The sequence below is a fragment of the Sphaeramia orbicularis genome, chromosome 5, assembly GCF_902148855.1.
Source record: "Sphaeramia orbicularis chromosome 5, fSphaOr1.1, whole genome shotgun sequence".
Classification (NCBI taxonomy): Eukaryota; Metazoa; Chordata; class Actinopteri; order Kurtiformes; family Apogonidae; genus Sphaeramia; species Sphaeramia orbicularis.
The window spans coordinates 1,136,883-1,155,653 of NC_043961.1; the positions used below are offsets into that span (position 1 = coordinate 1,136,883).

Below are 18,771 nucleotides of genomic sequence, written 5' to 3' on the forward strand. Positions count from 1 at the left end.
TCTGGGTTAAGATAGATAGATAGATAGATAGTGCAGGATGAGTTCTTATAAACACTGGAACTAAGTGATTTAGTCTTCCTACAGTGACCTTTGACCTTCATTATCATTCGTGTTTCCTGTTTCTCACCGAGGACGCTGACGAAGGCGTTGGCGAGCAGGTACCCGTGCTCGTTGGAGGCGTTGCACTGGTAAACGGCGCTGGTTCCCATCTGGACCGAGCGGAAAATGATGGTATCACCCAGAACATGTCGACTGGGGTTTGGCAGAGAACCTGAGAGAGCGACAAGAACAGGAAGTAAACACCACCGCGTTACGAAGGCGGACCGGTGGACAAACACGGCGGTGGAGGCGGTTGTACGTACTCTCCAGAGGCTGTCCGTTGATCAGCCATTGGATGGTCGGCTTCGGGTTCCCGTTGGCTCGACAAACCAGGCGCCCGTTCTCATCCGGCGCCAGAACCAGGTTAGTGGGTTTGTCCAACCAGTACGGAGCAGCTGAGGACGGGAGGACGGTTAGAAAGACAACACAGATACAGGATCAACTGGAACCACCTAGAACCATCTAGAACCATCTGAAACCATCTAGAACCACCTAGAACTACCTAGAACCATCTAGAACCATCTGAAACCATCTAGAACCACCTACAACTACCTAGAACCATCTAGAACCATCTACAATTATCCAGAATCATCTAGAACCACCATAACCATCTATAACCATCTGAAAACATCAACAACCATCAAGAACCATCTGAAACTATGCAGAACCAGGTTAGTGGGTTTGTCCAGTACAGAACAGCTGAGGACAAAAGGATGGTTAGAAAGACTGCATCAATACAGGACCATCTAGAACCATCTAAAACCATCCAGAACCAACTGAAACCATCTAGAACCATCTGAAAACCATCTGAAACAATCTATAACCATCTGAAACCATCTAGAACCACCTGACACCATCTAAAACCATCTGAAACTATGCAGAACCAGGTTAGTGGGTTTGTCCAGTACGGAACAGCTGAGGACCATCTAGAACCATCTGAAACCATTTAAAACCATCTAGAACCAACTGAAATCATGTAAAACCATCCTAAACCATCTGAAACCATCTAGAACCATCTGAAAACCATCTAAAACCAACTTAAACCATCTGAAACCACCTAGAACCATCTGAAAACCATCTAAAACCAACTAAAACCATCTGAAACCATCTAGAACCATCTGAAAACCATCTAAAACCAACTAAAACCATCTGAAACCATCTGAAACCATCTAAAACCAACTAAAACCATCTGAAACCATCTAGAACCAACTAAAACCATCTGAAACCATCTAAAACCACCTGAAACAATCTAAAACCATTGGAAACAATCTAAAACCACTTGAAACCAACTAAAACCATCTAGAACCATCTGAAACCATCTGGAAAGACATAACTGATCGGATCTTCCTGGAACTGAAACCCATGTGGTTTGTAGAAGTATCTCGTTCCTCCGGTCCGTTGTCCAACTACAGAACCAGAACAACTCTGAGGTCCAGTCCAGACCTGGTGGATTACCAGAACCATCACAACCATCGGTTAAATATGTATGTCGGACTGTTGAAGACCCTGCAGAACCTCTAAGGAACCCAGACCCTGCAGAACCTCTGAGGAACCCGGACCCCACAGAACCCCTGAGGAAACTGGACCCTGCAGAACCCCTGAGGAACCCGGACCCTGCAGAACTCAGACCCTGCAGAACCCCTGAGGAACCCAGACCCTGCAGAACCCCTGAGGAACCTGGACCCTGCAGAACTCAGACCCTGCAGAACCCCTGAGGAACCCGGACCCTGCAGAACCCTGAGGAACCTGGACCCTGCAGAACCCCTGAGGAACCTGGACCCTGCAGAACTCAGACCCTGCAGAACCCCTGAGGAACCCAGACCCTGCAGAACCCTGAGGAACCTGGACCCTGCAGAACCCCTGAGGAACCTGGACCCTGCAGAACTCAGACCCTGCAGAACCCCTGAGGAACCCGGACCCTGCAGAACTCAGACCCTGCAGAACCCCTGAGGAACCTGGACCCTGCAGAACCCCTGAGGAACCTGGACCCTGCAGAACTCAGACCCTGCAGAACCCCTGAGGAACCTGGACCCTGCAGAACCCCTGAGGAACCCAGACCCTGCAGAACCCTGAGGAACCTGGACCCTGCAGAACCCCTGAGGAACCCGGACCCTGCTCACCTTTGACCTGTACAAAGATGGAGTGTCGGATGCTGCCCAGGTGGTTGTTGGCCATGCACACGTACTCGCCGGCGTCCTCCTCCGACACGCTGACGATCTTCAGCGTCTTGTTGTAGTTCTCAAACTTGACTTTGCGTCCGGGCAGGTCTCCGCCTTTTTTAAACCATTTGATGGTCGGCGTCGGACTGAAACCAAGAAGAAACGAGGAATCTGTGAAACCTGGAACGGACTTTAGCTAAGTATTATTATTATTATTATTATTATTATTATTATTATTTATGGTGATGATTGTGTCATGATGTGTATTTTCATTAGTCTTTAAGGGTTATTTTACTCATGTTTCCAGCTAAATTTAAGTCTTAAATGTTGACTTATTCCAGTTGAACCCGTCTGTATGTTTAAGTTCTGAATGTTTTCATCTGGTTTCGTCCTTTATGATCTTTCGTCTTTTTGACTCCTTTGGTTTTATTTTGTCTTTTACATAATTTTCTTCTTTTGTGTTTTATGTAGTTTTTGTTTCCTTATATATTTTACTTTTTTGCATCATTTTAATTTTCCCATTTTATACTAAATTTCCTTGTTGTTTTTCATGTTTTTTTTTTATTTTTGAACTTGCTTTTATTTGTATTTTACGATGTTTTAATTTTGTTGTGACCTTTTGTTCATCTTTTCCATAATCTTCTTATTACTATGTCTTATATGTTGTTTTATCTTGTATGTTGTAATATCTTTTTTTGTTTGTTTTGTTTTCATCTTGTTTTGTTTCTCTTCTTGTTGTAGATCTTGTGTTTTTAGGATTGTTATTATAATTTTTGTGCTTTTTACAGTCTGTGTCTGATTTAAGCTTTGTCTTTTGTTCCAGGTGTTTTGGGGTTTTTTACATCGAGTGTTTGTTTGTCTTTTCATTCTTTTCTATTACACAGTTCTATATTTTTTTGTTTTGTTTTTTGTTTTTCAATGGTTCCTAATGTTTGTTTTTTTCTTTTTTTTTTTACGGTTCTGTTTTTGTTGGGTTTTTTTTTTACATTCGTAGGTGTTTCTTTTTCTCTTTTTTTGTGGTTCCAGGTGTTTTATTCTTTTCTATTACAGTTCTATGTTTTTTTGTTTTTGTTTTTCTTCAATAGTTCCTAATGTTTGTTTGTTTGTTTTTTTTACGGTTCTGTGTTTTTTGGGCTTTTATTACATTAATTGGTGTTTCTTTTTTTTTCTTTTTGCAGTTCCAGGTGTTTTGTTGTTTTCTTTTACAGTTCTGTGTGTGTTTTTTTGTTGGTTTTTTTCATTTGTAGGTGTTTCTTTTTTTTTTTTGCAGATCCAGGTGTTTTATTCTTTTCTTTTACAGTTCTGTGTGTGTTTTTTTTGTTGGTTTTTTTTCATTTGTAGGTGTTTCTTTTTTTTTTTTTGCAGATCCAGGTGTTTTATTCTTTTCTTTTACAGTTCTGTGTGTGTTTTTTTTGTTGGTTTTTTTCATTTGTAGGTGTTTCTTTTTTTTTTTGCAGATCCAGGTGTTTTATTCTTTTCTTTTACAGTTCTGTGTGTGTTTTTTTGTTGGTTTTTTTTCATTTGTAGGTGTTTCTTTTTTTTTTTTTGCAGATCCAGGTGTTTTATTCTTTTCTTTTACAGTTCTCCGTCTTCTTTTTACTCACAGTCCGGCGGCGATGCACTCCAGCAGCAGCTGTTCGTCTCGTAGAACCATCTTGGAACTCTCGCTCCCCGACGGCGACAGGAAAGTGGGCGTGGACTCTGCTACTTTACGGCCTGTTGATCAGGAAACAGAAGGTTCATAAACACATCCAGACCGTCCATTCTTTATCTCTGGGGTCTGATTCATTTCCAACATCCTCCTATCCAACATCCTCCTAAACTCAACCCTGTTACTGTGATGGTTTCCTTTTGGCTTGGGCCTCTAAACGGCTCCAAAACCCACAGGACGACGCTAACAGACGTAGGAACAGCAGCGAGGACGTCGATCAGCTGATGTTAAACTGTCAGAGCTGATCTGAGCTCAGTGGTCGAATATGAGGAAAACCTGCCAAAACCACAGCCTTCACAGCAGACCTTTACTGGCACTTTGTTCAGGGTTTTAGCAACGGCTTGGATCAAACTCCTCCAACAAACTGTGAATAGAAGGTTCGACTGTGAACATGAAGCCGAGATGTGACGGAAATACTAACAAGTGGTTTTGTTTCAGTCAAACATTTGGAGAATTTTAATCAGACGAAGGTTTTAACAGGTTTCAGCTGTTAGAGATGTAAAAAAAAAAATAGACTCAATTCTGTCTGAAATAATGCAATGCTACTTCCTATGTAGACATTTATATAGTCTAGAGAGTTTTATTAGAATAGAATAGAATAGAATAGAATAGAATAGAATAGAATAGAATAGAATAGGTAAATTGTCACTGTTACAGATATAACGAAAATCAGTTTAGCAGCAAATACCTTGCAAAAAGACAGACTGTATATAGAACTATTACACAAAATATATACTGAAAATATACAAAAACTACACAGAAATACTAGAAAATACAAAAGGCCAACTCTATACAACAGACAGAAGAAATATTATACACAACATATAAAGGATAAAGACGGATATATACATATATACACACACACACAAATATAAAACTAATTACTTACTAATTATTATTTTCTTGCACTATCCTTATGCTGCTCTTTTTTTGCACTTTATCCTCTTGCTAACGTTATAGGATCAATAAAGTTTCATCTAATCTAATCGTAAACTAAGACTGTTTAGAGGAATAATTAAATATATTCATGTATGTGTTCAGTAAATGTGAGTTATTATTATCAACCTCCGACCCCGTTGACGGTTTCAGGTTAGAATAAACGGTTTTCATCTTTTTTCATCTTTTGTGTGACCTTTGTTTATCCTAATCCTGACCACATGATGGCGCTCTACTTGAAAACACAGGTGAATATATATATATGTTTATATAAATACCAGACACATGAATACATGGACTAAATATTGTCATTAGTTTAAGTTATGTTCCGTGATGATATACAGTGGAGGGGGCGGGGCTTCAGAAGCTTAGTTCCCATAATGTGTTTCATGTGAATCTGGTCTTGGTTTTGATTAGATGGTCTTGAATGCATCCCTGGCATGTCTCTGAGCTCATTTAAAATACACTCATCCATATTTTATCTTCTAACCTGAGCGTCTACAAATCTGAACTTCTTTTCTACTTCAGGAGTCTTTGATGGTTCAGGTTTAATCCTGTGGTTGGAGTGGATGGGATTAAATTAGCATTAGCCTCCTTTGTCATGCAGATCTGTGTAGAATAAAGCATCTGTTAGCCGTTAGCTTCCACAGAGGAGGGAGGAGAGGAGGAGGAGGAAGAGGAGGAGGAGGGAGGAAGAGGAGGAGGAGGAAGAGGAGGAGGAGGAGGAGGAGGAGGAGGAAGAGGAAGAGGAGGGAGGAGGAGGAGGAAGAGGAAGAGGGAGGAGGAAGAGGAGGAGGAGGAGGAAGAAGAGGAGGAGAGGGTGGAGGAGGAGGAAGAGAAGGAGGAAGAGGAGGAAGAGGAGGAGGAGGAGGAAGAGGAGGAGGAAGAGGAGGGAGGGGGAGGAAGAGAAGGAGGAAGAGGAGGAAGAGAAGGAGGAGGAGGAAGAGGAGGAGGAAGAGGAGGGAGGGGGAGGAAGAGGAAGAGGAGGAGGAGGAAGAGGAGGAGGAGGAGGAGGAAGAGGAGGAGGAGGAGAGAGGAAGAGGAGGAGGAGGAAGAAGAGGAGGAGAGGGTGGAGGAGGAGGAAGAGAAGGAGGAAGAGGAGGAGGAAGAGGAGGAAGAGGAGGAGGAGGAGGAGGAGGAAGAGGCTGAAAATGAAGGTTGAATAGTTCAAATCCTGTGGGAGATTTGGATATTCATTCATTTCTACATGTTTTTCAGTCTTCTATAATATTTGTTGTGGTTTCGATCATCTTTTGTTCTTTCTGTCTTAATGTTATTTTTGTCTTTTCTTTCACATATTTTTATGTCTTGTTCATCCTTTTCAACTCATTTCATCTTTGTCTAATTTTCATTGTTACATTCATTATGTTTTTCAACATTTTACACTTTTACACTTTTTAAATCACAGTTTATCACCATTTAGTTTTCTGTTTTTCATCTCATTACATCTTTACCTCCGCCAAGGAGGTTATGTTTTTGCCAGGGTTTGTTTGTTTGTTTGTTTGTCTGTCTGTCTGTCTGTCCGTTAGTGTGCAACATAACTCAAAAAGTTAAGGACAGATTTGGATGAAATTTTCAGGGTTTGTTGGAAATGGGATAAGGAAGAAATGATTAAATTTTGGTGGTGATCGGGGGTGGGGGGGCCCACAGGGGGGCCCACTGATCAGCCTTGGCGGAGGTCTGCGCTCTCCGAGTGCTTCTAGTTTAAGTTGTTTTCATCTTGTTTCATCTCATTTAATGTAATATTTTATATAACTTGAAACTTTTACAATATTTTTGCTGTTTTCTTCTTTTACAGTCATCTCATAAACTACAGCTTTTTTCTGTCTTGTGTCTTTTCTGTCTTTTCCATCTATTTCAAAAAACATTTTTTGATATATTTTACAGTTTTGTTGTTTCTGTCTTTTCCGTTATATCATTTTCATCTTCTACATCCCTTACATCTCACTTTATATGTATTTATTATTTATATCTTTTTTTATTCATATCTTTTCTAAATTCATTATTCATATCATTTTCAACTCTACATCTTTTACATCATTTTGCTGTTTTCTTCATTTACAGTCTTTGCATAATTTATAGAATTTCTTGTTTTTATCTCCTTTGTCATTTCCACTATTTTTATTTTGTCAAATCTTTTACATATCATTCGGTCTCGTTACTTCTTTTTTGTCTTATTTTGTCTTTTACATCATTTTCATCTCATATCTATTATATCATTTCATCAAATTCTACTTGTAAGTTCTAAAAAAAAAAAAAACATATTTAATTGTTTTATCTTTTTTGTTACATCACATAATTTCCTCTTTACATCACTTTTTTTCTTATTATATTTATGCCATTTCATCAGTTTCTTCTTTTACTTTTCATACAGGTTCTGCACCGTTTTTCTCTGGTTTTGTCTGTTATTTTCATCTTACTTTCATCTATTAACATAAATTCCCATCCGAATTCTTCCCGTTTGACCAAAAATCCTGCATTAATCTTGAAATAAACTACAGTTGGATGTTTTTTGTGGAGTAATGTAGATGTTTTATCCTGTGTCTTCTCGTGAAATGTCTTCAAATTTATTTCTATTTGTTTATTAATGAAGACTTGGCTCCAGACTGAATATTCATCATGTGACCTAATCCTGGTCTCATCGGGGCCCCGGTCCCTCGCAGACTGAACCCCTCCCCCTGGGGACGTATCCCATGGTCCCCTGGGCTCGACGGCACCATTTGCTGCTATTGGCCGATGAGTCAGACCGGTGATGAATAAATCCATCCAATTCTGTGAGATGCACAGAGTTGAATTAAGGATAATGACGTGTTAATGCCTGTATGTTTATTCATCACACATGATCATTTAACACTGATTGAAAGGTGAAACTAAGTGATTACAGACTAAATGAGATGGGTTTGATTTCATTCTGAGTGCAGATTAAGGTCAAAGATGTTGGTTTGTATTTTATTACAAAAACCATCTGTCAGTCTTTATCTTCATCACAGCTCTGAATGTGATATTTACTGTACAGCTGATTAAAATAAGATTAAAATGACCCACAGCTACTCGTTCTATGTGACTAATGTGGACTTTCATGAATATTCTGAATGTAAAAGTCTGAAATTAATAGGATATGTTTAGAATGTCACCAAAAAATTACTAAAAACCATTGTAGAACTGAAACAAAACAGATGTAGAAAGATTCAAGTATAAAATTCTCATTGTGCACTTGAATGCACCAAGAAAAGCAGATAGCAGAATATACGAGCCGCCCTTGAATGCACCATTCAATCTGTGCTTCAGACAGAAGAAAAAAGAAACAGGATGAAGAGATGAAATTATGAATGGAATTGGAAAATGACAGACACATGCTCATATTTAACTGGTTTTGACTCTATTACACCGTCTCCTGATTGGTGGAGGACGTTTACAGCAGGTTGTGTTGATGCTCGTTAATGATATTAATCTGTCAGATGATGAATTTATTCATGGCTTTTAGATCCTGCAGGTCTAATTAACATGAGCCCATCTCATTTGTTTTGATTATAATAAAACAGAACAAAAATTATGTGTCTGAAGTACCAGGATGCATTTCTTCTTCCTGTTTTATAGCTGAATGTGAGCAGTCAATGATCACTGTGACAGAATTATGTGGTTTATATTTGAGAACATAACCACTGTGAGCAGAACTAAGAGGTCAGAGCATATTAGTCCAGTTCAAAAGTCTTTACTCTGGCTCCCAGTCAGCTACAGAAGAGATTCTAAAGTTCTGCCACTGCTCTACAAGTCACTGCATGGTTTAGGTCCAGAATACATGAATGAGATGTTAATAGAATATTTATTTTATTTTATTTATTTGATTTTATTTATTTCGAACATGCAAAGAAACAAAATAAAACAAAACAAAGCAAAATAAGACAAAACAAAATAACATTTAAATGAACAGAATCTATCTGTGCAAGTTCATTACAGACTTTTTCTACTGCAAAAAAGAGCAGGAAGAATCGTTCACAATGTTGGTTTTGGTGAACACACAAATCCACTATTTTTACAATCTAAGACTGTAAAACTCATTGACCTTGTGGAGTTCAAAACTATTCAAATAATGTAGAAAGCAAAAAATAACTGACTGTCGAGTAATATTCAAGAAATGTTTAGTGAAAGAGAGGGAGGCTCTGATTTAAGGGGAAAATTTAATTTACAGATTCATAAAGTACACTCTAGGTTCAAAAGTTTGTGTATGACCATCTGTGGAATAAACTGTGTGGAGATAAAACAAATATCAAACAGAATTCAGTTTAAAAAAAGATATAAAGAATTGATTCTTGAGAGGTCCGGTATTTAATAATGACACTGAGTTCTGTTTGTTTCTGGATGATGTTGAACTGATAAATCTGCTGCAATTATTGAATTAAACTGTTGAACTGTTGAGTCTGTTTGTACGACTGTACTGACACGAACAGACTGTTTTGTGGAATTCAGTTACTGCAGTATGGATTAGTTGTGGTTCGATGCTAAAATTTGGAAAAATGTATTGTTTGATTCTTGTCTTCGGTCTATTTGGTGAATTCAGAGCAGTTATTGGTCAGTGGAGGTTGTTGAATCTTGTTGCTTTTGCTTCATCCTTCATTGCTCATGGAATTGTTTGTATGTAAACTGTTTGTTCCACTTCCCTGCACTTTCATGATAATATTCATGTATTGGGACTAATTATTTATGCTAAACTGTGCACTCGGTCAGCTGGATATGATATGTTTGTGCAGTGATATTTACAGGACAATTCTGCAAATCCAGTTGAATTGAGTTGCATTGTTTTTTTTGTTCTAGTTTTATAATTTCTACATGTATGAAAAGTGTTAAAACTCACAGAAGACGGTTCTATGGGTTAAACCAGCTAGTGTTAACATTTACACCATCCTTCAGAGCAGAGTTAGGGGTTAGAGGTCAGCGCAGGGTTAATCTGAGCGTGTCTGAGCTGCAGGTTAGCGTGCTAACTGGACAGGAAGCGCCTCTGTCCTGACAGGAAGTGACTCACCACCGTAGGGGTCAGTGGCATTGAAAGACGTGTCGTTATACGGCTCGTCTGAAAACACAGACAAACACCAACACTGAGCAAACAGCATGTGGATCAGGACCTGGGACCGCGGACCGGACCTGGACCGGGGTCTGAGACCACAGACCGGACCTGGACCACAGCCTGGGAACGTGGACTGGACCTGGACCAGGCCCTGAGATCATGGACTGATTTGAATTGATAAAGCACTTTGTGACTCTGTCTGTGAAAAGTGCTCTATAAATAAAATTTACTTTACTTACTTTACCTGGACCGGGGTCTGGAATCGTGGACCAGCCCTGGACCAGGATCAGGACCTGGGACTGTGGACCTGACCTGGCCCAGGGCCTCAGATTGCTCTCTGGACCTGGACCAGGGCCTGAGCTTGTGGGCTGGATCTGTACCAGGGCCTGGGACCGAGGACTGGACCTGGACATTGGATCACGGGCCAGATCTGGACTGGGGCCTGAGACCACAGACCAGACCTGGACCGGGGCCTGGAACCGCGAACTGGACCTGAACAGGGTCTGGACCTGGACCAGACCTGGACCAGGGCCTGGGCATTGAACCACGGACCAGACCCGGACCAGGTCTGTTACTGCGGACCGGACCTGGACTGGGGGCCTGAACCTGGACCGGGCCTGTTGCTGCAGACCAGACTCGGACTGAGGCCTGTTACTGCGAACTGGACCTAGGACCGCGGACTGGACTTGGACTGGGGCCTGTTAACACGGACCGGGCCCAAACCTGGGCCTGTTACCGCAGACCGGACCTGGACCGGGCCTGGGCTGACCCGGCTGTGTGGTACTCACTGGTGTGCACTTTGAGGGTGAAGGGGTTCTTCTGCTGGATGGTGTGGGTGAACAGGAAGCGTGCGTTGCAGCTGTAGTCGGTGTGGGCGTCGTGGGCCAGGACGTTGGAGAAGTACAGGTCCCCGTTCAGACCCATGGACACGCGTTTGTCCTGAGGGATCGGCGTCATGGCTGGAACAGAACAGACAGGACATGGTCATGAAACCGTAAACCAGAACCAGAACCAGACCAGTGTTCAGAACTCAGAGCTCCTCCTTCAGCCTGAACTCTGTGCATGTGTGGATCCACTCTGTCTGTGTAAATTCCACAGTTTCCAGGTTGTTCCATACACAGAAACAGTTGAATCTGGTCCCAGTCATGTGTCTGTCCAATTAGATTCAATTCACATCAATATTAGTTGAGTTCTAATTTTAAATGTGTGGGAAATGGGATTTTCAGTGTTCAGTGTAAATGTCCACAGAGTCCACATTCCACAGTGGATGTGGACAGTTTAGTTCCAGATACAAGAGACTGTTCTAAGCTACAGGTGGATCCAACTGGAGGAGAATCGGAGTCGATTGGAATTTTTTTGATGAATTCTGGAAAATGTCTCATTGATGACAGATGGAAAACTGTAGATGTCGTGACCTTGCTGTGACCTTGAACTTTGTCCTACTGGGACCAAAATGGACTGGGTTGGTCCCAGGGCCTAGGCCTATCTGTGGGGAAGATCTGGGAAAGATGGGTGGAAGAGTTTTACACTAAAGATGAAAACAAACAAACAAACAAACACACAAAGCAAAGTGATCACAGTACCTCCTGGCAGAGGTAAACATGGCTTTAAAGAGAACGAGGAGATGAAATGAAACTCGTAGAACCTTCACCTCAGGAACCTGGAAGGATCACCACCAGTCGGACTGCTTCTACAGATCCTGTGTTTCTGGTTTGATCATGTTCATGTGTTTGAACAGATTTTAAATCAGTTCTTTTATTCAGATTTTCATCGTGTCTGTTTTAGATGTTTCTCAGTTTGAAGGTGTGTCCCTTGGTTTGTTCTCATTATGTCTAAAATGCAGGAACAGATCTATAGAATATCCACAAAATTTGGCACAAATTTTCACTTGGATGAACTTTGGCACCAGCTGTCACCTGAACTGACTGAACCTCAACCACACAAACAGATTATACTGACAGACAGTAAACGCATCAGACTCAACTCATGGGGGTTTTTTGTGTTCTCCAACCTTTTTCAAATCATCAGTCTTACTTTTTTTCAAACTTCTATCATTCAACACCATCGTATGGAGTCCTTTTCTCTCATTTACAAACATAATATAATTAATCTGAAGTTTATTTTATACCTTAACCTTTAAGTCCAAGTGGATGTTCTTATAGAGAAGCAGTGATGATGAATTAAAAAGTAGAAGAAGACAAAAAAGACAAAGAAGATGAAGAAGAAGAAGCGGAGGAGGAAGATGAAGAAGACAAGAGGAGGTGGAAGACAAAGACAAAAATAAAGAAGAGGAAGTAGAAGAAGAGGAGGAATACAAAGATGAAGAAGAAAAAAATGAAGGAGAAGTGGAGGAGGAAGAAGAAGCAGAGGAGGAAAATGAAAGAGACAAAGAAGAGGATGAGGAAGACAAAGTAAGATGAAGAAGACGTCAAAACAGAAGAAGAGGAGGAAGACAAAGAAGAAAACAATGAAAGAAAAGAGGAGGAAGAAGAGAGAGAAGCAGCAGCAGCAGCAGGTGTCCACTGTTCTACTGGAGGAACATGGTGGTTCTTCCTCTACTGACAAAACCAACTCATTCTAATGGAACAAACACACAGCACCTCCTGTCTGTCTGTGTCTGTCCTTCTGTCTGTCCTTCTGTCTGTCTGTGTCTGTCTGTGTCTGTCCTTCTGTCTGTCCTTCTGTCTGTCTGTGTCTGTCCTTCTGTCTGTCCTTCTGTCTGTCTGTCTGTCTGTCTGTCTGTCTGTGTCTGTCCTTCTGTCTGTCTGTGTCTGTCTGTGTCTGTCCTTCTGTCTGTCTGTCTGTCTGTCTGTGTCTGTCCTTCTGTCTGTCCTTCTGTCTGTCCTTCTGTCTGTGTCTGTCCTTCTGTCTGTCCTTCTGTCTGTCTGTGTCTGTCCTTCTGTCTGTCCTTCTGTCTGTCTGTGTCTGTCCTTCTGTCTGTCCTTCTGTCTGTCCTTCTGTCTGTCTGTGTCTGTCTGTGTCTGTCCTTCTGTCTGTCTGTGTCTGTCTGTGTCTGTCCTTCTGTCTGTCCTTCTGTCTGTCTGTGTCTGTCCTTCTGTCTGTCCTTCTGTCTGTGTCTGTCTGTGTCTGTCCTTCTGTCTGTCTGTGTCTGTCTGTGTTTGTCCTTCTGTCTGTCCTTCTGTCTGTCTGTGTCTGTCTGTGTCTGTCCTTCTGTCTGTCCTTCTGTCTGTCTGTCCTTCTGTCTGTCCTTCTGTCTGTGTCTGTCTGTGTTTGTCCTTCTGTCTGTCCTTCTGTCTGTCTGTGTCTGTCTGTGTCTGTCCTTCTGTCTGTCCTTCTGTCTGTCTGTCCTTCTGTCTGTCCTTCTCCACAGAACTGTTAGATTCCATATCTGAGACTAAAGCGCACACACTGGCCTTTAACGCGTTCTGATCGCAGACCTGAGCACCGACTTCACACTGAATCTGAACCACTTCCGTCTCCATCTCCATGTACACTTCAGTGGAGTGTGGTTACCACGGTGACGTGTCATCCTGCAGGCGTTCACGCCATACGTCCGCGCGCAGAAACTGTTACCGCGGCGACTGACGGGAAACGTATGGTTGTCAAGACGATGCCTCAGGACCAATCAGCCGCTGCCTGGTGGTGCATGTTAATGTGTGTGGGCTTCAGACCAGACCAGGACTTTAACGGACGCCAGTGGACGGCGTCTGCTTTAATACGGCTTTACACCACTGATCAGACACTTAATCACATCCTGCATCTACAACACCACTTTATAGACGGATTTAACCCCTTCATGCATGAATTATGAGAACCTTAATCAACATTTATTTCCTGAGTGTTTTTATTCCTCTTTACACATGAAAAAAACAAGGCGACTGAAAATTTTCTTATGAACCTATTTTTCATGGAGTTCCAAAAATGTCCACTAGACACCATGCGTTTAATCTTTGAAGCAAAAAAACATGAATTTACTGATATATCATGTGAAAACTATGAAATAAAAACATTTTTAATGCTGCTAATCTGCCGTTTTCTCACATTTTAACAAATTCAAATACTAGTCATTACTTACTTCGTGGAAACAATATGCAAAAAACACAAAACAACTTTTTTGTTAAAAAACAAAAGTTAATTGTAGTTTAGTAACAATAACAAGCAATTGATTTTGTTTTTTTGTTTTTTTTAGTTTAGTTTATTTCGAATATGCAACAAGAAAAGGTAATCTTACTTAATCTTAAGAAATAAAACAGGTAATAAGAGGTCATGGAAGAAAACAAAAAAACAAAACTTATACATATACACGACTTCATTTGCACACTTGAAAAGGAGTGGGAGGAAGTCGAATTTATTTAATCCCACCCCTCCAACACTCAAACATGTTAGTGCAGATCAGGTTTATCTAGAACAGCAAAGTTACACTAATGGTCTGAATAGTTTTTATTAGTAGCTAATTTTTTATTTATTTATTTATTTTAATTTTTATCAATTACTAGAAATTTCAGGCGACCCTGTTTGAATTCCAGGCGACCCCATGTGGGGTCCCGACCCCAGGGTTGAAAAACACTGCCCTAGTATCTATACTTCTGAGTAATGAATGTGAATACTTGTGACACATCTGGTGTAAAGTCACAAAGGTAGGGTTGTGCTGAAAAAAAAGATGCCAACTTGGCAAAGTAAAGAGTTTTATAAAGAGAAATATAATATAAAGTCAAAATCCAAGGATTCAAAAACCAGACCACTCAGACTCCTGGGGTTAATGAAGTGACATCAGTGTTTGGTTTGTCAATAAATGTGGTTTGAGTTTAAAGAAGCCTGTTTGTGTCTGCAGAGGTGACCTGAACGTGTCTTTCTAAGGCTGTAAAACAGCTTCTCGCTGGACAATCGAGCCCTTTCAGCTTTTTCTGAGGAACAAAGAGACACACACAGCAGTGAGTAAAACCCTCTGAGGACGAGACGAAGAGAAGGAAAGGAAACACTCAAACTGCTGACGGTCACCAACGCAGCACCAACAATGCCAGCGATAAAACAAGGAATAAGCGTTATGTTTAGAGGTCAACGGAGACGAACCGCAGAGAGGAAAACAGGAAGAAAAGGCAGAGAAGAAGAAGAATGAACAAAGACCTGGAGCAGGAAATCAAGAGAAAGCAGAGGACATAAGAACATTTATCTGATCCGATCTGCTCCTGTTACTGGAAATGAAAAGAATAAGAAAGTTCAATAAGAGGGAACGTCCACCTGATCTGGTTCAGTGGGATTTAATGTTGTGAAAGTCAGTCTTGTATCAAAATGAGTAAAAAATGAAGAAAAGGTATAAAACGATATGGCGTAAAATCCCCTGAGGTACTCCTGCTCCTGCTACTTTTTGTGTGTTTACTGGAACTTAGACTATTTCACCCGAGTGGAATGTACTGTTGGACAGAGGGGGAAAAAGCACACACACACACACACACACACACACACGCACACACACACACACGCACACACACACACACACACACACACGTGCACACACACACACACACACACACACGCACACACACACACACACACACGCACACACACACGTGCGCACACACACACACACACACGCACACACACACACACACACACACACACGCGCACACACACACACACACACACACACACACGCACACACACACGCACACACACACTCAGATGATTCAAATATTAAGTAATCATATGATCCTACACCCACATCCAACAAATCCAGAGCATTGCACAATAACGACCGACCCCTTCAGGGGTTGGGGCTTTTTGTTCGTCTGTCTTTCTTGTGTAACTTCGTGCTTTGTCTTGTCTCACTCAGTCTGTGTATGCAGTAAATAAATACTGAAACTAATTAATAGTAATATGTTTGTCTACTTAACGGCACCACACGATCAACAAAAATGAATAAAAACTGAACAAAAGCGATTAAAAAGAACAAAAATGGATAAAAAAAAAAAAGCACCAACAAAATTTATGAAAATGAATTAAAAAATTCAACATTAACCTGATAAATTTTAAAAATCAACAAGAAAATCAACAAAATTATGAATGAAAAGAAAACAAGTCACCAGAACATAAACAAAAATCAACCAAAAAAAATTACAAAAATGAAGAAAATACTCAACAAAGCAAACAAAAGAATTTAAAAAATGAAGAAAAATGGATAAAATGAACAAAACAATGAAAAAAAAATCACCAACACAATAAAATTATTGAAAATGAAAAAAGTCACTGATAAAATTAAGAAAAATAAACAAAAAATGAACAAAACTGAAATATCTTGAAAATGGTTCAGAAATCGAGTGAAAACCTACAGATTTCAGAATCAGAAAACTCTTGTTTTTCTGTCAAAACTTCCACAAACAGACGCAGTTTGAGTTCATTTAACATTTGATGATGAACTGGGTTAAAGGTAAATGATACAATCTCTGTTTTTATTCTACAGGTGTTGGAGAACCTGACGTTCAGACCTCAGATTAGTCGTGTTCCTCCTTCATGTTCCGTTATTTAGAAAACCAACGTGTCATGTGACTCTGGCGTGTCATGTGACCCAGTGTGCGTCCACTCACCGCTGTTCATCCAGAAGGTGAACGGAGGAGGAAGACCAGGAGGAGGATTACAGGGGAGAACCAGAGGAGACCCTTCAGAGACCACCATGGGCTCCAGCACCTCCTTAGGCCAAAGAGGAGCCTCTGTAGAAGAGGAGGAGGAGGAAGAGGAGGAAGAGGAGGAGGAAGAAGAGGAGGAGGAGAAAGAAGAAGAGGAGGAGGAGAAAGAAGAAGAGGAGGAGGAGGAAGAGGAAGAAGGGGAGGAGGAGAAAGTAGAAGAGGAGGAGGATGAAGAGGAAGAGGAGGAGGAGGAGGAAGAAGAAGAGGAGGAGGAGGAAGAGGAGGAAGAGGAGGAGGAAGAAGAGGAGGAGGAGGAAGAAGAAGAGGAGGAGGAGGAGGAGGAGGAGGAAGAAGAGGAGGAGGAGAAAGAAGAAGAGGAGGAGGAGGAAGAGGAAGAGGAGGAGGAAGAAGAGGAGGAGGAGGAGGAAGAGGAAGAAGAGGAGGAGGAGGAAGAAGAAGAGGAGGAAGAGGAGGAGGAGGAGGAGGAAGAGGAAGAAGAGGAGGAGGAGGAAGAAGAGGAGGAGGAAGAGGAGGAGGAAGAGGAAGAAGAGGAGGAGGAAGAAGAAGAGGAGGAGGAAGAGGAGGAGGAAGAGGAAGAAGAGGAGGAGGAAGAAGAAGAGGAGGAGGAGGAGGAGGAGGAGGAGGAGGAAGAACATTAAACGTGGATTCTACAAACAGACTCTTCAATGTGTTGTGTTTTTGTACGTTTTGTGTGTTGTGTGTTTTTGTGTGTTGTGTAGTTGTTAGCGTGTGTGTCATTGTGTAGTTGCGTTTTTGTGTGTAGTTGTTAGCATGTGTGTGTTTTTGTGTATAGTTGTGTGTAGTTGTGTAGTTGTGTGTGTTCTCTTACTGGACACCCTCAGCAGGATCTTGTTGGACAGGGCCACCCCGTAGTCGTTGCTGGCGAAACACTGGTACTCTCCTTCGTAGTCCTCGGGTCGACCCCCGCTCCTGAAGCCCACCTCCAGGGTCCCAGAACGCTTCCTCATGGTCACACGAGGGTCCTTCCCAATGTTGAAGAACTTCCCGTTCCTCCGCCATGAGAACCTGGACCAGAACACACACAGAGGGTCAATGGGTCCGGTCTGGTTTAATGGGTCCTGGTCTGGTTTAACAGGTCCTGGTCTGGTTTAATGGGTCCTGGTCTGGTTTAACAGGTCCTGGTCTGGTTTAATGGGTCCTGGTCTGGTTTAACGGGTCCTGGTCTGGTTTAATGGGTCCTAGTCTGGTTTAACAGGTCCTGGTCTGGTTTAATGGGTCCTGGTCTGGTTTAACAGGTCCTGGTCTGGTTTAATGGGTCCTGGTCTGGTTTAATGGGTCCTGGTCTGGTTTAATGGGTCCTGGTCTGGTTTAACAGGTCCTGGTCTGGTTTAACAGGTCCTGGTCTAGTTTAACAGGTCCTGGTCTAGTTTAACAGGTCCTGGTCTGGTTTAACAGGTCCTGGTCTAGTTTAACAGGTCCTGGTCTGGTTTAACAGGTCCTGGTCTAGTTTAACAGGTCCTGGTCTAGTTTAACAGGTCCTGGTCTGGTTTAACAGGTCCTGGTCTAGTTTAACAGGTCCTGGTCTAGTTTAACAGGTCCTGGTCTGGTTTAACAGGTCCTGGTCTGGTTTAATGGGTCCTGGTCTGGTTTAATGGGTCCTGGTCTGGTAACAGGTCCTGGTCTGGATCTAAACATTATTTTGGTCTCATCATTGACTGTAATATAATTAGAGTCTGTCCACGTGCACGTGGTGGTCCTGCAGCCTAACCCTGCTCCCTGATTACTGGACCACACTCTGTATTCTTACATAACAAGCCCCCTTTTTTTTTTTTTGGGGGGGGGGGGGGGGTTAATAAGGTGTTTTTGGTCATTTTCAGTGAGTTGGAGGTGGGACCTGGTTGGGGGTGGGACCTGGTTGGAGGTGGGACCTGGTTGGGGGTGGGGCCTGGTTGGGGGTGGGGCCTGCCTGGGTCCAGGGTCCCAACAATGAGCACTATTGAAAGTGTCCGCAGTGACAGACTGACGGTCAGTGAATAAGAGAACGATCCTTTTCGCTAAATGTTTCATGAGCATGAATAGTCAACTGGACTCATTATCGGAGCACAATGGGAGTCCGGGGGGGTGGGGGTGGGGGGGGTCCGTGAGGGCCGCATTGTGCATCGGTCCACAGGAATCTGGACCAGAGTGGGTTATGTAAAGAGAACGGGCCTCCAAAAACACAATGTGCCACTGTCCAGAGCT

General features: G+C 41.9%; 1 protein-coding gene across 8 annotated transcripts in view; it reads right to left on the bottom strand.

Annotated features, from left to right (window-relative positions):
• nfasca (neurofascin homolog (chicken) a) overlaps nucleotides 1-18,771 on the bottom strand; it is a 93,031-nt gene that overhangs the window by 54,506 nt on the left and 19,754 nt on the right. For 6 of the 8 annotated variants that reach the window (XM_030134923.1, XM_030134922.1, XM_030134920.1 and 3 more), the window contains 8 exons: nucleotides 17,399-17,595; nucleotides 16,510-16,632; nucleotides 10,756-10,926; nucleotides 9,926-9,973; nucleotides 3,863-3,974; nucleotides 2,220-2,404; nucleotides 363-494; nucleotides 128-271 (listed from right to left, as the gene is read on the bottom strand). In XM_030134923.1, coding sequence (XP_029990783.1) covers nucleotides 128-271; nucleotides 363-494; nucleotides 2,220-2,404; nucleotides 3,863-3,974; nucleotides 9,926-9,973; nucleotides 10,756-10,926; nucleotides 16,510-16,632; nucleotides 17,399-17,595 — 1,112 coding nt within the window. The remainder of the gene's footprint in view (nucleotides 1-127; nucleotides 272-362; nucleotides 495-2,219; nucleotides 2,405-3,862; nucleotides 3,975-9,925; nucleotides 9,974-10,755; nucleotides 10,927-16,509; nucleotides 16,633-17,398; nucleotides 17,596-18,771) is intronic. The other 2 variants (XM_030134925.1, XM_030134924.1) reach the window with 1 other exon arrangement.